Source organism: Neoarius graeffei, chromosome 14 (assembly GCF_027579695.1).
Source record: "Neoarius graeffei isolate fNeoGra1 chromosome 14, fNeoGra1.pri, whole genome shotgun sequence".
NCBI classification, from domain to species: domain Eukaryota; kingdom Metazoa; phylum Chordata; class Actinopteri; order Siluriformes; family Ariidae; genus Neoarius; species Neoarius graeffei.
The window spans coordinates 5,845,169-5,862,922 of record NC_083582.1 but is presented as its reverse complement, the minus strand read 5'-3'; the positions used below and the strand labels follow the sequence as shown (position 1 = coordinate 5,862,922).

Genomic DNA, 17,754 nt, shown 5'->3' with positions numbered 1-17,754 from the left:
TATGAAATAGTGACTCAGGTCATGTTAATAAGTTTAGAGGTGGAAAAAGTAAACGTATAGCTTCAGTGTTCAAATTTTACTCAAATAAAAGTCGAAGTATGGAACGAAAAATCTACTGGAAGTCAAAAAACATTATCTACAAGGTAAATATTTCTAACTGATGACGAGAACCTGACACAAGCTTCATGATGTCTGATCCAACAGTCATAAAGAGAGCGTTCAGGGAACACAGAGCAACCCACAATCTGATTAAATGAATAGATCAAGAACAACAATTAATAACATCTCATCTCATTAACTCTAGCCGCTTTATCCTGTTCTACAGGGTCGCAGACAAGCTGGATCCTATCCCAGCTGACTACGGGTGAAAGGCGGGGTACACCCTGGACAAGTCGCCAGGTCATCACAGGGCTGACACATAGACACAGACAACCATTCACATTCACACTCACACCTACGCTCAATTTAGAGTCACCAGTTAACCTAACCTGCATGTCTTTGGACTGTGGGGGAAACCGGAGCACCCGGAGGAAACCCACGCGGACACGGGGAGAACATGCAAACTCCGCACAGAAAGGCCCTCGCCGGCCACAGGGCTCAAACCCGGACCTTCTTGCTGTGAGGTGACAGCGCTAACCACTACACCACCGTGCCACCCCAATTAATAACAATTTTAGAATAAATGCTCAAGAACGTTCGCAATGAGGAAAGAACAAACAAACAAAAACCAAAGTTACTACCAGGGCTTTGAACCGGTTCAAGGAACGAAAATGAAAACCGGGAACTTTTTCTATTTCACATGGAACAGAAACGAAACCAGAAACTTTATTATTTTTTATGTTCCGGAACAGAAACGCTTATTAAAAATAATGGTAACCGGTTAATACCGGTTTTTATTTCGTTCCTCAAAGTTTCCGTAGCCTACAAATAGTCATTCTTCTCCTGCGCAAGTTTCTATGACCCGCTGGGGTTCACTTCCTGTGTGACGTTCGCTGATTGAATGGAGAGAGCGGGAAGGTGGACTACTATCACGTCTCCATTACTGAGTGTCTGAGCAAAGAAGAGCCTGAACGATGCAACCTCCCTATTGGCTGTTTGTAAAAATGTATCAATTGTTGCCCTTCCCACGGGAATCATCGCGGGCTCGAGAGACGAGACCTGACGAGTTAGTTCGTTGGTAGCAGAACAAAATGTCTGGACACAAATCGGGTTTTCAGAAAAGGAAAGAAAATAAACGGAGGGTCGAAAATACAAAAAAGGAGGCAGAAAATGCAAAACGAGTTTTAAGGTAGGACAAATGGTTGCTTTTCTGAGGCAGCCCGCCGTGGCTGCAGGCTTTCAGTTGTCATTGAATGGTTACTTTTCTGAGGCAGCCCGCCGTGGCTGCCTGCAGGCTTATTTATTATAGCCCATTTAGTTAAAATAGTTGATCTAAAATGTTTATAGTTATAGTTATGTGATGGTTGTCCTGATTTAGACTGGTGTTTTTTTGGGGGGGGGGTTTGCGCGATGTTGCACCCGGGTCCAGATTAGGGCAGAACCGGCCCTGGCTACATTTCAGGTGTAGTTTGTTTTATGTATGTATGTACTTGCATAGATGTGTACTTGGTCTTCCAATATGGCGCCTAACAAAATCTCGCGGCGCGGTGACGTCATGCGGTAGCCCTCTATAGGGCCTGACTAGCCTTTGGTAACACACTAAACGAATTCTCTTTCATTTTTGGCACTTTTTCTGTTTGTGTAGATGGGAACACATACTGAGAATCCAAATCGCCAACATTTGAAATAATAATTGTTTTGAATTATTTCTTGTCTTATTTAATGAAGGGTGTAATAGAATTAGCCTACATTTGGCTTAAGCTGGATGAGACAGAGACATAATTTTATAGCCATTTGTTAAACAGCTGACAGGGAACGTAATTAACCGTTCCGGGAACGAAATTTTTTTGTTCTAACCGGTTCGGGAACGGCTATTTAATGGTGGAACCCAAAACCAGAAACGTTAAAATTCCGTTTCTGTTCGGAACGAACCAACAGGAAAAAAATTCCGGTTCAAAGCCCTGGTTACTACTAATAATTTAGCAACCCTTTACATTTTTTAAAGATTTTTTTAAAACTAGCTAGTAAATTTAACCAGGTTTGAAGTACTTGAGTCTGACTCGTGCCCTAATTTTAAGGATTTGTGACTTGACTTAACTGCATTCGGAGTCATAAATTGGATTTTTTCTTTATTTTTTGTAACATGCCATAATAATTTGGCATAAGATATTTATATTTATGTCTGCATTCATTTTTATACTAATTTTGTGCAAGAGAATGCACATTCACCTGTTCATACGTCATGTTCAGGAACAAACTAATGTTAACAGCGCTAAAACGCCTGGAGAGACACCGCTAGGATTGTCTGCTTTGCTTCTACAGACTTCTCGTGCAGTGGGAAAAAATGCACTGCTGTGTGTTCCATATGTAGAAGAACTATCGAGGAGACGACGGGAATGACCTCGAACTTCAGTCGTCATTTGGCGAGACTCCACCCAGAGAAGGAAGTGATATGCTATGATCATTGCTCTGTTGATAGTGGGTGGGGCTTGCTTGCTGAGCGATGAACTAGCTACTGTTAACCCTCTCTCATGTTATTTTCCCTGTTGATAGTGGGCGGGGCTTGCTGAGCGATGAACAAGCTTTTTATCTGGAGCCTGTTAACTAAAACGAGGCAGTCGAGCAGGAACGTTAGTCCGGCACAGTAGCAGAGACGCTTTCATATAAAGGCAGCAACAGACACCGCCAAATGGAGTCTTGTTCTCGGACTCGACTCAAAATTTTCTTTAATGACTCGGACTGGAACACTGGGGACTGGAGGTTTAGTGACTCGACTACAGCACTGAATTTAATTATCTAAATGACACAGCTTTTCATCCATCCATTATCCGTAACCGCTTATCCTGTACAGGGTCGCGGGCGGGCTGGAGCCTATCCCAGCTGACTACGGGCGAAAGGCGGGGTACACCCTGGACAAGTCGCCAGGTCATCACAGGGCTGACACATAGACACAGACAACCATTCACACTCACATTCACACCTACGGCCAATTTAGAGTCACCAGTTAACCTAACCTGCATGTCTTTGGACTGTGGGGGAAACCGGAGCACCCGGAGGAAACCCACACAGACAACATGCAAACTCCGCACAGAAAGGCCCTCGCCGGCTGCTGGACTTGAACCCAGAACCTTCTTGCTGTGAGGTGTCGGTGCTAACCGCTCTACCACCGTGCCGCTCGCAAAATATTTTATTACATATTATTTGTTACATTGACAGTCAACATTTAAAAAGAGTTATCAGCACGGTAAAAGCAAGCGTAGCTCTTCCAATTTCTTCATCAGATATCTTCAGGGAACTGGTTTATCTAAAAAATAAATCTCATAGAATGTTTTCTACTTGAGCCTGCCAGATTTTCCAGACTGTTATGACACGGATTCACTCATAACACGGTCGGATTCTTTGGATCCCAACTCCGGTGTTATAACGGCGCGCCGCTGTGTTCATACACTGTAGAACAAAACTGACGACATCAAAACTCTGAAATAACATCTGGGATTGTGTGGTAAACAAAAAAGTGTTAAAAAAATCAAAATGTTTGATATATTAGATTCTTCAGCGTATCCAGCGTTTCTCTTGATGACGCTTTGCACACTGTTGGCGTTCTCTTCACCAGCTTCCTGAGGGAGTCACCTGGAACGCTTTTTAATTAACAGGTCTGCATCGTCAAAAGGTAATTAGCGGATGAGCTTTTTACCTTCTTAATGCATTTGAGATCAAACAGTAAATAATAAACATACTAAATGAATAAATAAATAACCCTGTTCCATAACTGTAGTAATCCAGAGAGTATTACGTCAAGAACTGAACAACTAAATAAAGAGAAACAACGTCCATCATTACTGTAAGACACGAAGTGATGTTCAATAAATAAAAATAAAAAAACATGAATTTGAAGGCGTGTCCAAACTTTTCACAGGTATGTATACGTGTGTGTGTGTGTGTGTGTGTGTGTGTGTGTGTGGTGCAGATATTAAAAAAAACCCCAAAAAACCCACAAACACATCACATTTGAATGCAGTTTTTATTTCTGTGTACAACATTTTTTTGTTGCCGAGTCAGCAACAGTCAGTAAGCAAAGTAACAACAGAGTAGAAAAAGTCTTTAAGGTGCAAAAAACAAAGCTGTTTAAAAAAAATAAAAATCCTGAACCCACCCACCCCTGAACCCTGACCTCTGACCCTTCCCACTGAAACAATACTCACTACAGTTCACATTTATAACATCATTGGTCTCTTAATGCGTGCGATGGTGAGATGGAGAGACGCTGGACTCGTACTGAGGGACAGTAAAGACATTTCAGAGAGAGAGAGAGAGAGAGAGAAGGAGGGGGGAGAGAGAGGGAGAGAGACAGAACGAGAGAGAGAGACAGAAGGAGGGGGGAGAGAGAGGGAGAGAGAGGGAGAGACAGAGGGAGAGAGACAGAACGAGAGAGAGAGACAGAAGGAGGGGGGAGAGAGAGGGAGAGAGAGGGAGAGACAGTGGGAGAGAGAGAGAGAGAGAGACAGAGCAAGAGAGACAGAGGGAGAGAGAGGGGAGAGAGAGAGAGGGAGTGAGAGAGAGAGGGAGAAAGAGAGAGGGAGAAAGAGAGAGGGAGAAAGAAAGAAAGGGGGGGAGAGAGAGAGGGATGGAGAGTGACAGAGAGGGAGAGAGAGAGACAGAGGCAGGGGGAGAGAGCGGGAGGGAGGGGGAGAGAGAGAGGGAGAGACAGAGCAAGAGAGAGACAGAGTGGGAGAGAGAGACAGAGGGAGAGAGAGAGGGAGTGAGTGAGAGAGAGGGAGAAGCGGGAGAGAGAGGGAGGGAGAGTGACAGAGAGAGACAGAGGCAGAGGGGGGGAGAGAGAGAGAGGGAGAGACACAGGGAGAGAGAGAGGGAGCGAGAGCAAGAGAGAGAGGGAGAGAGGGAGAGAGACAGGGGGCGAGAGAGAGGGAGGGAGAGCAAGAGAGAGAGAGGGAGAGAGAGCAAGAGAGAGAGACAGGGGGAGAGAGAGGGAGGGAGAATGAGGGAGGGAGAGCAAGAGAGAGAGAGGGAGAGAGACAGGGAGAGAGAGAGAGACAGGGAGAGAGACAGGGGGAGAGAGAGAGGGAGGGAGAATGAGAGAGGGAGGGAGAGCGAGAGAGAGAGAGACAGGGGGAGAGAGAGGGAGGGAGAGCGAGAGAGGGAGGGAGGGAGAGCGAGAGAGAGAGAGGGAGAGAGACAGGGGGAGAGAGAGGGAGGGAGAGCGAGACAGGGAGAGAGACAGGGAGAGAGACAGGGGGAGAGAGAGAAGGAGGGAGACAGGGGGAGAGAGAGAGGGAGGGAGACAGGGGGAGAGAGAGAGGGAGGGAGGGCGAGAGAGGGAGGGAGGGCGAGAGAGGGAGGGAGAGCGAGAGAGAGAGAGGGAGAGAGACAGGGGGAGAGAGAGAGAGGGAGGGAGAGCGAGACAGGGAGAGAGACAGGGAGAGAGACAGGGGGGAGAGAGAGAAGGAGGGAGACAGGGGGAGAGAGAGAGGGAGGGAGGGCGAGAGAGGGAGGGAGAGCGAGAGAGAGACAGGGAGAGACACAGGGGGAGAGAGAGAGGGAGGGAGGGCGAGAGAGGGAGGGAGAGCGAGAGAGAGACAGGGAGAGACACAGGGGGAGAGAGAGAGGGAGGGAGAGCAAGAGAGAGAGAGAGAGAGAGAGAGAGAACACGTTTTCTTGTCTGTAAGGCTGAAAGAAACATGACTCGAATAGACTGAGATCCCTCTGAGAGTCTGAACTCTTTCCCCCTCACACAATCAGACTGCAGACTCACGGGACTGACATCAGTGAAAATGAAACAAACAAACACACAAACAAACACACAAACAGAGTATATTTACACAAGCTTCAACAGATTAAAATATGTTTGTTAAATTAAAAAAAAATGCAAAGCGCAAGAAACCAGCTGTGTGGAGAATAATCCTAATGTGCCTGGGATGTGAGTACGCTGGCAGTAGTCTCTACAAGTCGCTTATTTCTGATTTCTATACGAAGCACCAAGTGTCGCTCGGGTAACCTCAGCGCGTTTAAGACTCACGAGCAAAAGCAAGAACTGAAACAAAAGCACCAGTGAAAGAAAAAACCCACTACAGTTCTGACACCATCGTACGGGAGAATCCTGTACATCCTGCTTTAAGAGCGCACAGCAACACGGACGGGACAGAGGACAGCCATCTTAACGCTACAACATCTCCATAGCAACAAGGTCACATGCTGGGCTTTCATAGTGTTTAAAGGTGCAGTTTGTCTTTTTTTTTTTTCTTTAAAGTGTCTTTAAACGTGTGCAGGTGCCACGACTCACCAGCCACTGGTAAAGTGACTCACAGGTCATTTTATTAGGAACACCCCTGGGTGTTGGAGTGTGAGGTTTGCGTATTTCAGGAGCTGCTGATCTCCTCCTGGGGTTTTCACTCACAACAGTCTCTAGAGTTTACACAGGATGGTGCGGAAAACAAAAAACATCATCGAGTGAGTGAGCGACGGTTCTGTGGGTGGAACTCAGCATACAACAGAAAAACAGAACACCACAGTGGGTTCCACTCCTGCAGCCAAGAACAGGGATCTTGGAATCAACAAGTGTGTGTGTGTGTGTGTGCGCGCGCGTTTTTAAAGGGACACAAAGAAACTGTGATATTACCAACACAATCAATGTTTTAGTTTTGTTTCCATTTCATGTGGTGCAGAAATTGGCTCCGCCCCCACATACACATGTACGTGTTTAACCCGTCACTAAACAGGGTCACATTAGACTGTTGAATTCTGATTGGTCAGAAGGTCTTTATTTATTTATTTATTTATTTTCCATAGCAGCAGCTCTGACAGTTTATATCTCGACTAATAATGAACAGATTTAACAAAAAAAAAAAGTATCACTGATATGACGACGTTTTCTTCCAGTAAAGAGATGCTTATGTTAATTTAATGTTTCTGGAAGGAAGGAGTCTCCAGTGTAACAGTCAGAAGTGAAGCTGGAACTTTAAGCACAGAGGAGTTTACCCTTTACGCTTTACAGATTCTCAGTCACGTGACGAGCTTTAATGTTTAATTTTTTAAAAATCTTATTACGTCAACGGACAGAAAAAAGAAAGGGCTGGTAAAAGGGGAAAGAGCGTTTATAGCTGCTGTAACGTGAGAACAGGAGCGAAGTGAGAACTCGTTTCCACAGCATTAAATGTAACAATAAATGGATAAAAAACGTATGAAGTGTCGTTCTTCTAAAAAAGCAATATTAGTGTTGGTACTGCTGTGGTGTAAGGGTTATAAAACACTTCAGGACGTGCTGTTATAGGAAACTAATCAATGTTGGGCTTGTAGCAGTAACCCTGCTTCATCAGTCCACCCCATCACTGATGATTTTCCTACAACAGCACAACATGGAGGGTGTTATTCATTACATGTGACCCTTTTTACTGAACAGGAGTTTTAACAGCTGCATGCTTTAAACAGGGGTTCTAAAGATTACAAACTGCTCCTTTAAAAGGTACAAGTTTCTAAAAATTCTTCCAAGTAAGTTGTTTTATAGAAAGTGCTTCGCCCCACTGCCTTGGCCTGTCTGCTGCCCCGCCCCGCCCCGCTGCCCCGCCCGTGCTGTCCTCTTCCATGTGGTTAAATTAAACACCACCCTAATGATCGAAAGCTCAGATTTTCATTGCTATTTGTACATTTGGTTCAATTTTATATTAAAAAACCCCTCAATAACAAAGGAAAAAAAAAATAAAAATAAAGACCTGGCATGAGGCCAAATAAAATGCTGTATAAAGCTTTAAATACAGTATAAACACAAACACACAGAGAAAGGCCTGCACTTGAACATTTACAAATAAATACTTTCAAAGTGTTTTTTTTTTCTTTTTTCTTTAAAACATCAGATGGTGGTTTCTAGCAGAACCCAGAACGATCAACCGGGAAAAAAAACTAACAACAACAGCAACAACAACAACAACTAGCCGTTTCCGCCCGATGACGCCCCTTTAGTGGTGTAACTCACACTCACTGCAGGACGGTGAGCTCCTGGGACCTGTCCTGTCCTGTCCTGTCCTGTCCTGTCCTGTCCTCACACTCAGATGTTTTCTGCATCGTGATGTGTCTCTGCTTCAATCGATTTGCTTTCGATCGCTTCTATATGCAAATTTAAATAAATACAAACAGGAAAACAAAAACTATAACAATAATAAAGAAGCTGAAAGTGAGAGTTTAGGTGCCGGATTTCATCTCCCATTCCTGCAAGACAAAAATAAATCATCCATTAACACACACACACACACACACACACACACACACACACACACACACACAGGAGAATGTAATACACTGATTAAGATCAGACGTGTGAGCATGTTTTAGACCAGCGTTTCTCAACCTTTTTTCAGTCACGGCACCCTTCAGAAGTATGCAAATTCTCAAGGCACCCCCATATAAAACAAACGCAGTCACGCTGTGACATGGGAAAGGGGGCCGTGAGACAAATTTTGATGATGCATGAAGCAGCGATGATCTGCATTAGTGTAACTATCTCATCTCATCTCATTATCTGTAGCCGCTTTATCCTTCTACAGGGTCGCAGGCGAGCTGGAGCCTATCCCAGCTGACTACGGGCGAAAGGCGGGGTACACCCTGGACAAGTCGCCAGGTCATCACAGGGCTGACACATAGACACAGACAACCATTCACACCTACGGTCAATTTAGAGTCACCAGTTAACCTAACCTGCATGTCTTTGGACTGTGGGGGAAACCGGAGCACCCGGAGGAAACCCACGCGGACACGGGGAGAACATGCAAACTCCACACAGAAAGGCCCTCGCCGGCCACGGGGCTCGAACCCGGACCTTCTTGCTGTGAGGCGACAGCGCTAACCACTACACCACCATGCCGCCACTAGTGTAACTATCATTTTTTGGAATTTTAATTCATTTTATTTATTTCACTGTTAGAATATATAATTTTTTAACGGCACCCCTAACGAAGCCAGACGGCACCCCGGTTGAGAAAGGCTGTTTTAGACAATCAGCGTGCTGGAGTGTGTCAGTGGAATTGGATTTAAATCTTAAAATGTGATTTTCTCCATTTTTTTCCTTTTGGAGGATTTTAGAATGCTCTAATTTTATTTCTGTAAAAGACAAACGTATCTCAGTTGAGGAAAGACCGTGTGAAGAGTTTTCACAGTCTGACTGTCTCACTTTCCTCACTGTTGGAACAAAGATGGCAGCAGGACATGGACCCGCCCTCATCTGAATACTCATGCATATTTATGTATGTCTGAATTTTAATGAGTATTTAATGAGGGTGAAAGTGCAGATGTTTCAGTCATTTCCTGGGCATGACGCGTGTGTGTGTGTGTGTGTGTGTGTGTGTGTGTGTGTGTGTGTGAGAGAGCGAGAGAGAGAGAGAGAGACAGAAGTGACCTTGGCCTTCCTGAGCACGTGGCCCCGTACTGGAGGGTTTTTCTGCAGTGCCTGGCGTCGCAGTAAGGAGGCGCTGTTGACTGGCAGTGAGCAGGTCTCAGTGTCGCTGGTGTCACAGCTGGAGATGGGCGAGTTATCCACCGTACGCCTGACCAGCACTGGAGACTTCACACACACACACACACACACACACACACACACACACACACACACACACACACACAACAATCCAGATTTTGCACCAGCGATACACAACACTTTAAATACATATGTTATTTACCAGCTTAAGGTTGGTCCGTATGGTGAAATACCGTGACCGAGGTCTTGAAAGTACTGACCCCAGTATTCAAGGCCGAGGTCACGGTATTTCACCACACGGACCAACCTTAAGCTGGTAAATAATATATTTATTTTTTTCTTTACCAAATTCTAACAGAAAACGAGAGCGCCCGAAAGGGAAAACCGAGCCGAGCCGCCATTTTGAATCCTCATTCACGGCTGTAATGCAAATGGCTTCCTCCTCGGTATACAAGTGCACTTCCATGGCAGGAAAAAAACTACATTTTGCCGCCTATCTAGTCCCCTATTTATACAAATAGGAGTCATTCAGGATTCAGCCATGTTTTTGCTCGGCGTTGGCAGCAGTTAGAGGTTTTTAGCTTTCTCCTGAAATGTTTTCTTTTATTTCTTCTTCCTCAGGGGAGTAAAACTCGCTTTCGCTGTGAACACTGTCGTTATCGCTATCCATGCTGTAAAATTAATGCTGTTCTCCTGAGAAATGTGAAAATAAATGTTGACAAAAAATGCTATGATGTTTGTTGTTGTTGTGAACGAACGAGTCGCCAGAGGTCCGTAACCGGGGTCCGTATTGTAGGATACAGACCCACTCGCCAGCCAATCAGAGCGCAGGATTTGATGGAAGCCGGACCGTGAAAAAATAAATATATATTATTATTATCTGTACTTTCAAGCCAGTACAGACCTGTGGACTGGAGCTGCTGGTCTTGGGTTCGATGGTCAGTCCGAGGGTGACTCCTCCACTCAGGGCCTTCTTCAGACTCTCCTTCACCTCCGTCAGCTCCAGCTCCAAATTCACCCGCTCCTCCTCTTTCAGCTTACACTCCTCCTCCACTTTCTTCAGCCGCTCCGTCAGCGAGGCCTGAGAGCGCTTACCTACGCACACACACAAAACCAGGTTCCTGATAAACACTTATACTGTGCTGCATGATATCACCACACCCCCAGCTCCCTGAGCCCCCCGACAAACTATTTGACTTTCTGGTGCTGCGTTCCTGATACACAATGCCGAGGTTCTGCCCAGAGGACACGAACCATCTCTCACTGGGATGGAAAAAATAATCCTGAGGACCTCTAGGTGGCGCTCGTGTACCAGCACCAGCTCAAAATTATCGTGTGGTTTTCATCCTGGTAGGTCTTGGGAATTTTCATAATAATTGACAAAAATTTTGCAAAATGAGACACGAAAATGCTGGGAAAAAATACCTGCTACTACAATAATAATAATAATAATAATAATAATAATAATAATAAATGTATATTAATAGTTTTGAGTATTTTAGTGTAATCTGACGACACTTATTTGGATTTGGTATGTATAATATAAATAAATAAGTAAATAAATAATACCTACAACAACAACAACAACAACTACTACTATTCTTATTACTTATTATTATAAAATGTATATTAATATTTTGAGTATTTTAGTGTAATCTGAGGACACTTATTTGGATTTGGTATGTACAAACAAACAAATAAATAAATAAATAAATAGGATTAAATGGATTAAATAAATAAATAATACCTACTACAACAACAACAACAACAACAACTACTACTACTATTCCTCTTCTTCTTCTTATTATTAAATTTATATTAATAGTTTAGAGTATTTAAGTGATATTTCAGGAAGTTGATTTGGATTTGTATGTATCTATAATAATAATAATAATAATAATAATAATAATAATAATAATATTATTATTATTATTATTATTATTATTATTATTATTGTTATTATTATTATTATTATTAAATGTATATGAATAGTTTTGAGTATTTTAGTGATATTTCAGGAAGTTGATTTGGATTTGGTATGTACAGTATAATACATAGATAGATAGATAGATAGATAGATAGATAGATAGATAGATAGATAGATAGATAGATAATGAAAATGAACTCTCACTTTCCAGATCCTCACTGTCTCAACAGTTTCTGAAACTGAGTTTATGGGAATTTCTATCTCCTTCTGGAATATTGTCAGGAGGTGGGATATGGAGTCGGATATGAGCTGTTTCACAATCAGGGGAAACTTTTCAGGACCACAGTAGTCCAAAAATCAACCCTTAGAGCTGTAAATGAACTGTGCAGAGCTGCAGGTCGTGTACTGGGCGTGGTACTGGGCGCGGTACTGGGCGTGGTACTGTGGTAAGAAGAGGCGTAGAGTGAATTTCTAACCCTGACCACCTTCCTTACAGTCCACAAGAGTCAGATATACAAAGTGAAAAACTGTTGAAAAGTCTGTGATGTGTGTTAAAGACAAATTTCCCCGTCCTGTGCAGCGATGTGCGGACACTGCAGTGACTGTAGTAACACCTGCAGTGGTGATGACCCTCGTGGTTTTCCGGAGAGGACACTTTCTGACAGATTCACATTTCAACCGCATGTGAAGCTCCGCTGCAGATACGGCTCTCACTTCTGTCTCAAGTACTGTTTTGTTTGTTTTTTGTTTTAATTTGTGCAACAACAGAATACAGTATTCTGCTTCAAAAAGACAAATATTTTCTTCAAAAATAATTTACAACCTCATCATATGGGGAGTGATTTCCCGAGAGGACGTTTCTGACGGATGAAGGATCCTGTCTGTCAGAGGAACTTAGTTTGCAAAAACCTGTAACTTCCACTTAAATATCTTTCTACTGAAAGTGGGTGAAAGTACTGAATACGTCCCACAGTAAAACCGAGTTAGTGCTACAACATGATTCTGAACTGAACCAGGAAAAGAGTCTAAGTGTAATAATTAAAATCACATTAAATGAAATGAGCACAAGGTCAAAACTGGCTGCGTTTGACTCTTAAACATATTTATAAGAGACATTAGTGCTGTAGGCGGGGCTGTAGGCGGGGCTGTAGGCGGGGCTGTAGGCGTGTCCCTGTACAGTAAGGTAGAAGAAACTCCAGTGTATTTATACAGTACTGGAGCTGCAGGAGATAGCTGGTGTTCTTCAGAAACACAACCCTGGTTGTGAAACAGCTCACATCACATCACATCACATTAAAACGTCAAGGCCAGTTATGGTCACTTAAATTACAAAAAAAAAAGTTTAGACACTACTGTTTTTATTTTCAGGATAGATCAATTCATGTTCTTTTTATTTGAGATTATTTTTCACTTATGTATAGCTGAGTGCAAAAGTTTTCATCCCCTTAGGCATAAAGCAAAGAGGACAAATTTATACAGACGCTCTTACATTATCAAAGGGAAAAGAAATAGTTAAAGTTTACGTATATATCAAATTAATTCCACATTTTATTTTTGAATGCAGATTAATAAATAAATAAATAAATGCTCTGTAATAATTTGTACATCCAGCGTTTATCACTGCCTTCATAACCACGCCCGTTTACTCTTTTACATCCTGGGAAGAAATTAATATCTCGGGATATCTGGATATCTTCTCGACTTGCTCCGACCTTGTGTTTTTAACATCACGCAGTTCTAATTTGTAGATAAATATAAATAATTTCCTTTTGTCTTGATATAGAAATCATAGTGGGGGGGGGGCACAAACTTTTGCCACTATAGTATACAGTATGCTCTCGCTGGAGGCATTGATTTGGATTTTACAGATTCTCCTGACAGACTGTTAGGATTTATCTTTCATTCTGAGAGGCTAATATTATTTGTTTGTTTGTTTGTTTGTTCATTTCCACTTCCTGTCTCCTGTTGAATCGGGCTGTGATGCCGGTTGTTGTCCTCACCGGTGCTGTTCTCGATGGCCGTGCGCAGGTCTCTCCTGTCTTTCTTCAGCTGTATGAGACGGTTACGAATCTCCTGCTTTCTTTTCATCAGCTCGTCCTCTTTCGCCTGGAGCCTCTTCGCGTCCGCTTCCACTCGGTTCTTCCCGTATTTATACTGATCCACACCTGCTGGTTGGGAAAAATATTTACAGTAACACTTCAGACTTCCAGCTTTTATCCTCTAAAACTGCACAAAGTTGAGCTTCACTCGAGTTCCTGAATAAGGCTGCTTTTAATAATAATAATAATAATAATAATAATCTTTCTGAGGCACAGCATTTCAAAAGTTGACACATCCATGAAAGCTGTGCATAATATAAATATATACTAACGAATAAAATAAAATATAATAATGAGGATAAAAATATTAAAACTTATAATTTGTATTGGCAACTGACACTTTAAGAAATAGTGTGAAAATTATAACAACATCGAGGTTTGAGTACGTTGGACAGTTCAGAGTTAATCTAGAACATTTTTAGTTTTATACAGAACCCACAGTTTGACAAAATGATTTAAAACACAGAGTTTATAACTATAGAATCCAGACTGTTGAATAATTCAGCAGCAGAATATCTGAAGGATCGAGCACCAGACTCGGATGAGATTTCGACCAGGTGAATGTTTGATTTTTTTCACATGGTTGAAATATTACATCATCAACGGTATTTAGCAGACACTCTTATCCAGAGCGACGTACAACAGCCTGAGGAGCAGCTGGAGGTTCGGTGCCTTGCTCAAGGGCACGTCAACCATTCCTGCTAGTCCAGGGAATCGAACCAGCAACCTTTTGGTCCCAAAGCTGCTTCTCTAACCATTAGGCCATGGCTTCCAAAACTTTTAAATGTACACATTTTTATTTTCAGTGCTTTCTTGTGAACTGTTAAGTTTAGTTTTGCAGCCGAAGCACAGAAAGTTGAAATTTTATTCCGTGGATTGAGTTCGTGTGGACGGGTTCATCGAATCTAACATTATATAAAATATGATTTCAATTTGTTTTGGTGCTACAATTCATTTTAAATTCAGAAAACATGACCAGCCGGGGAAAGTGAAGACTATCGTGCTTTTCCTGTCAGACGCGTGAAGCCATGAATAGCAAAGTGCTATCTACCCTCTTCTACATACATGAGCTCACAGGTGCATATAAATGTGCAGTGCTGTGATTGACAAAGGAGAGAGAATATACTCCTCCCACCCAAACAGCACAGGCATTTCCCCCCCATGCATTTATTTATTTATTATTTTTGCAAAAACAGTCTGTCTGTAAGCTTTAAAAAAAAAATTAATTAATTATTATTATTTTTTTTACTGGGCAGGTTTCCATTGCAGTTTTGTGCAAAATAGAAGCTTTTTTTTTTTTTTAAATGTGACTGGTCCAGTTAAAACTGGACTTTTCCTCTTGCGATCGTCATTCCTCCAATTAAACATGGCGACAAATCTCCAACTTGATCAGTGTTAGCACGGTGATTTACGTTCGTTTTGTTCCTCTTCATGTCATATCATGTGACTTAAATGCGAAAAACTTGTTTCCATTTCAATTTTGCAAAATATTGCTTTCTCAAATCGTCTGAAAACCCGCCTCATGCGAGCGTGTAAACTTTTTTTTTTGCGATATTCGAGTCATTTGTCTTCACTGTATCTTCAGAGGAAGAAACTCAGGGGGATTTGAACTGCACATGTGACGTGACAGTGTGTATGGAATCAATTTTGTGCCAAAATATTCATATTTATTCATTATAATATTCATATTTACTTTTGAAATATCAAACAAAAACGACAAATCAAAATACAAAAAAAAAAGTCAATTTTTTTTAGACTGGCAAACAAATTATTCGTGTAATTGTGCAAAATATCAGTCTATTACTCTTCAGAAACCTTTTATTTTTGTTCCGCGTCTTTCTCAGTTTTGTTTGGCGTAATTTATTTTGGTTGCGATTCCAGCTTTCTCGTTTGCGCTCCCTGACTTTTTGCTTGCAGTTTTGGCACAAACTTCACGTGTGGGCGGGCTGTCCAGGAATGCATTCCCATTGGCTAACTTGTGTTTGACTGACAGCTACGCTCAGCCATTCCCTACTCGGATTCTGGCGGACTGTTTGACGAGTGGCCGATCCATTGACGGTAAACAAGGATGGAGTGGACTTCAGTGGCGACTATGATACTGAATTAATTCAACAAAGTGTAAATTCAGTATCCTAGTCGCCACTGAAGTCCACTCGATCCTTGTTTACCGTCAATGGGTTGGTTACTCGTCAAACAGTCCGCCAGAATCCGAGTAGGGAATGGCTGAGTGTAGCTGTCAGTCAAACACAAGTTAGCCAATGGGAATGCGTTCCTGGACAGCCCGCCCACACGTGAAGTTTGTGCCAAAACTGCAAGCAAAAAGTCAGGGAGCGCAAACGAGAAAGCTGGAATCGCAACCAAAATAAATTACGTCAAACAAAACTGAGAAAAATGCGGAACAAAAATAAAAGGTTTCTGAAGAGTAATAGACTGATATTTTGCACGATTACACGAATAATTTGTTTGCCAGTCTAAAAAAAATGACTTTTTTTTTTTTTTTTTTTTAGTATTTTGATTTGTCATTTTTGTTTGATATTTCAAAAGTATTGTATGAACATTTTGGCACAAAATTGATTCCATAGTGTGCAGTTACTTTTAAAGTGAGACGTGACATTAGGTATTATGCACCGTTAATAAAATAATTACGATTCAACACTTCGTGAATCTCTTTAATGTTACATCACACAGTAACGAGTCTCATATTTCCCCAGCTCTTTGTCCTCCATGTTCGTTTCCCCTCGCTCGCTTGACGTCACTCTGTGCTTCTCTGAAAAGTTTAACTTGGGTGACCAAACTTTAATGACGTGTCCCTTTTATATCAGGACTAAAAATGCAGCACGTCAGACGTTTGAGCAGGAGTTTGTTGTTTTGGAGTGATATGTTTTACAGAAAGTCTGACTGAGTATTTTTACGAGAGTCGTGATAAACGTGGCCACTGAGTGGCCCGTGAACAGTTGTGAGTGTTTGTGTGGATGCGGATGTGGAGCCGTGTGACTCAGTGCCCGTCTCTGGTGGTGAGTTCAGGGTGAGTGAGTTTACTAAGCAGCGTTACACTACACTTGACAACATTAACCCACAACCGCAATTATCATTTTTCCACACAGGCTTTCCTAGAAAGAAGCCGTTGGTTGAATAAGTGGGGTCACGCGCCGAGACATGAAGTCTGCTCGGGGTAAGCGTAAGCAAAATATCCTCGACGTTAACAACAATCTTTATTCTTTTATTCTTCAGGAATGTTGTTCACTTACTTGAATCGTTGCGTTTCACTGGAACAGAGCCGTTGGTTCCGTTGGTCTTCTTGGGTTGGTTCTTGTCCAGTTTCTGTTTGGCAGCTAAACCGTTGACAGTCGTGGCTTTCTTTCCCTTCATCTGATTGAACATAAAAACTGTAAGTGATCATTCAGAAAACCTTTTTTCCTCAGAACAAGCAGGAGACAGACTCCGGATCCACTGCAACCCTGACCAGGATAAAGCGTTTACTGAAGATGAACAAATGAATGGACGAATGAATGTTTAGTATCTTGGAACACAGGGCTTGAGGCAGGAACACACCCTGGATCACCCAAAATCTTTCACTTAATCAAAATCCAGTTATTAAACGAACTTAATTCTGCATTTATCCCCGGATTTCTCCCAGTGCCCACCCACTAGCTTTTGCTTACATTGCACTTTTTCAACCTGCTGCTCATGTTGCATCCCAGGGCAGCGTAACACACTCGGAGGAAAGCGCTATCTGCCCTCTTCTGCATACTCTATGAGCTCTACTAGTGCATCTCAAAAAATTTGAATATTGTGAAAAAGTTCAATATTTTCCATCAGTTATTTAAGAAAGTGAAAATGTTATATATTATAGACTCATTACACATAAACTAAAATGTTTCAAGCATTTTTCTCTTTTAATTTTAATCAGTATGGCATACAGTACAAAAACATAAAAAAACCCATCTCAAAATATTAGAATATTTCATTTCGAGTTTGAGTAAAACAGTATGAACACAGTGTATCTCTCGGCCTAGTTCAGTACGCACAACCACAATCATGGGGAAACCTGCTGACTTGACTGTTGTCCAGAAGATGATCACTGATGCCCTCCACAAGGAGGGTAAGCCACAAAAGGTCATTGCTGAAAAGGGTGGCTGGAAAAGGTGCAC

General features: G+C 42.2%; 1 protein-coding gene across 4 annotated transcripts in view; it reads right to left on the bottom strand.

Annotated features, from left to right (window-relative positions):
- Positions 1–7,859: 7,859 nt before the first annotated feature.
- Positions 7,860–17,754, bottom strand: part of afap1 (actin filament associated protein 1) — a 90,377-nt gene continuing 80,482 nt past the window's right edge. For 2 of the 4 annotated variants that reach the window (XM_060939189.1, XM_060939191.1), the window contains exons 13-17: positions 16,852–16,972; positions 13,505–13,672; positions 10,482–10,672; positions 9,500–9,664; positions 7,861–8,316 (exon numbers count right to left, since the gene is read on the bottom strand). In XM_060939189.1, the coding sequence (XP_060795172.1) occupies positions 8,290–8,316; positions 9,500–9,664; positions 10,482–10,672; positions 13,505–13,672; positions 16,852–16,972 (672 nt within the window). In that variant the 3' untranslated portion in view covers positions 7,861–8,289. Of the gene's footprint in view, positions 8,317–9,499; positions 9,665–10,481; positions 10,673–13,504; positions 13,673–16,851; positions 16,973–17,754 lie in introns of all 4 variants that reach the window. The other 2 variants (XM_060939193.1, XM_060939190.1) reach the window with 2 other exon arrangements.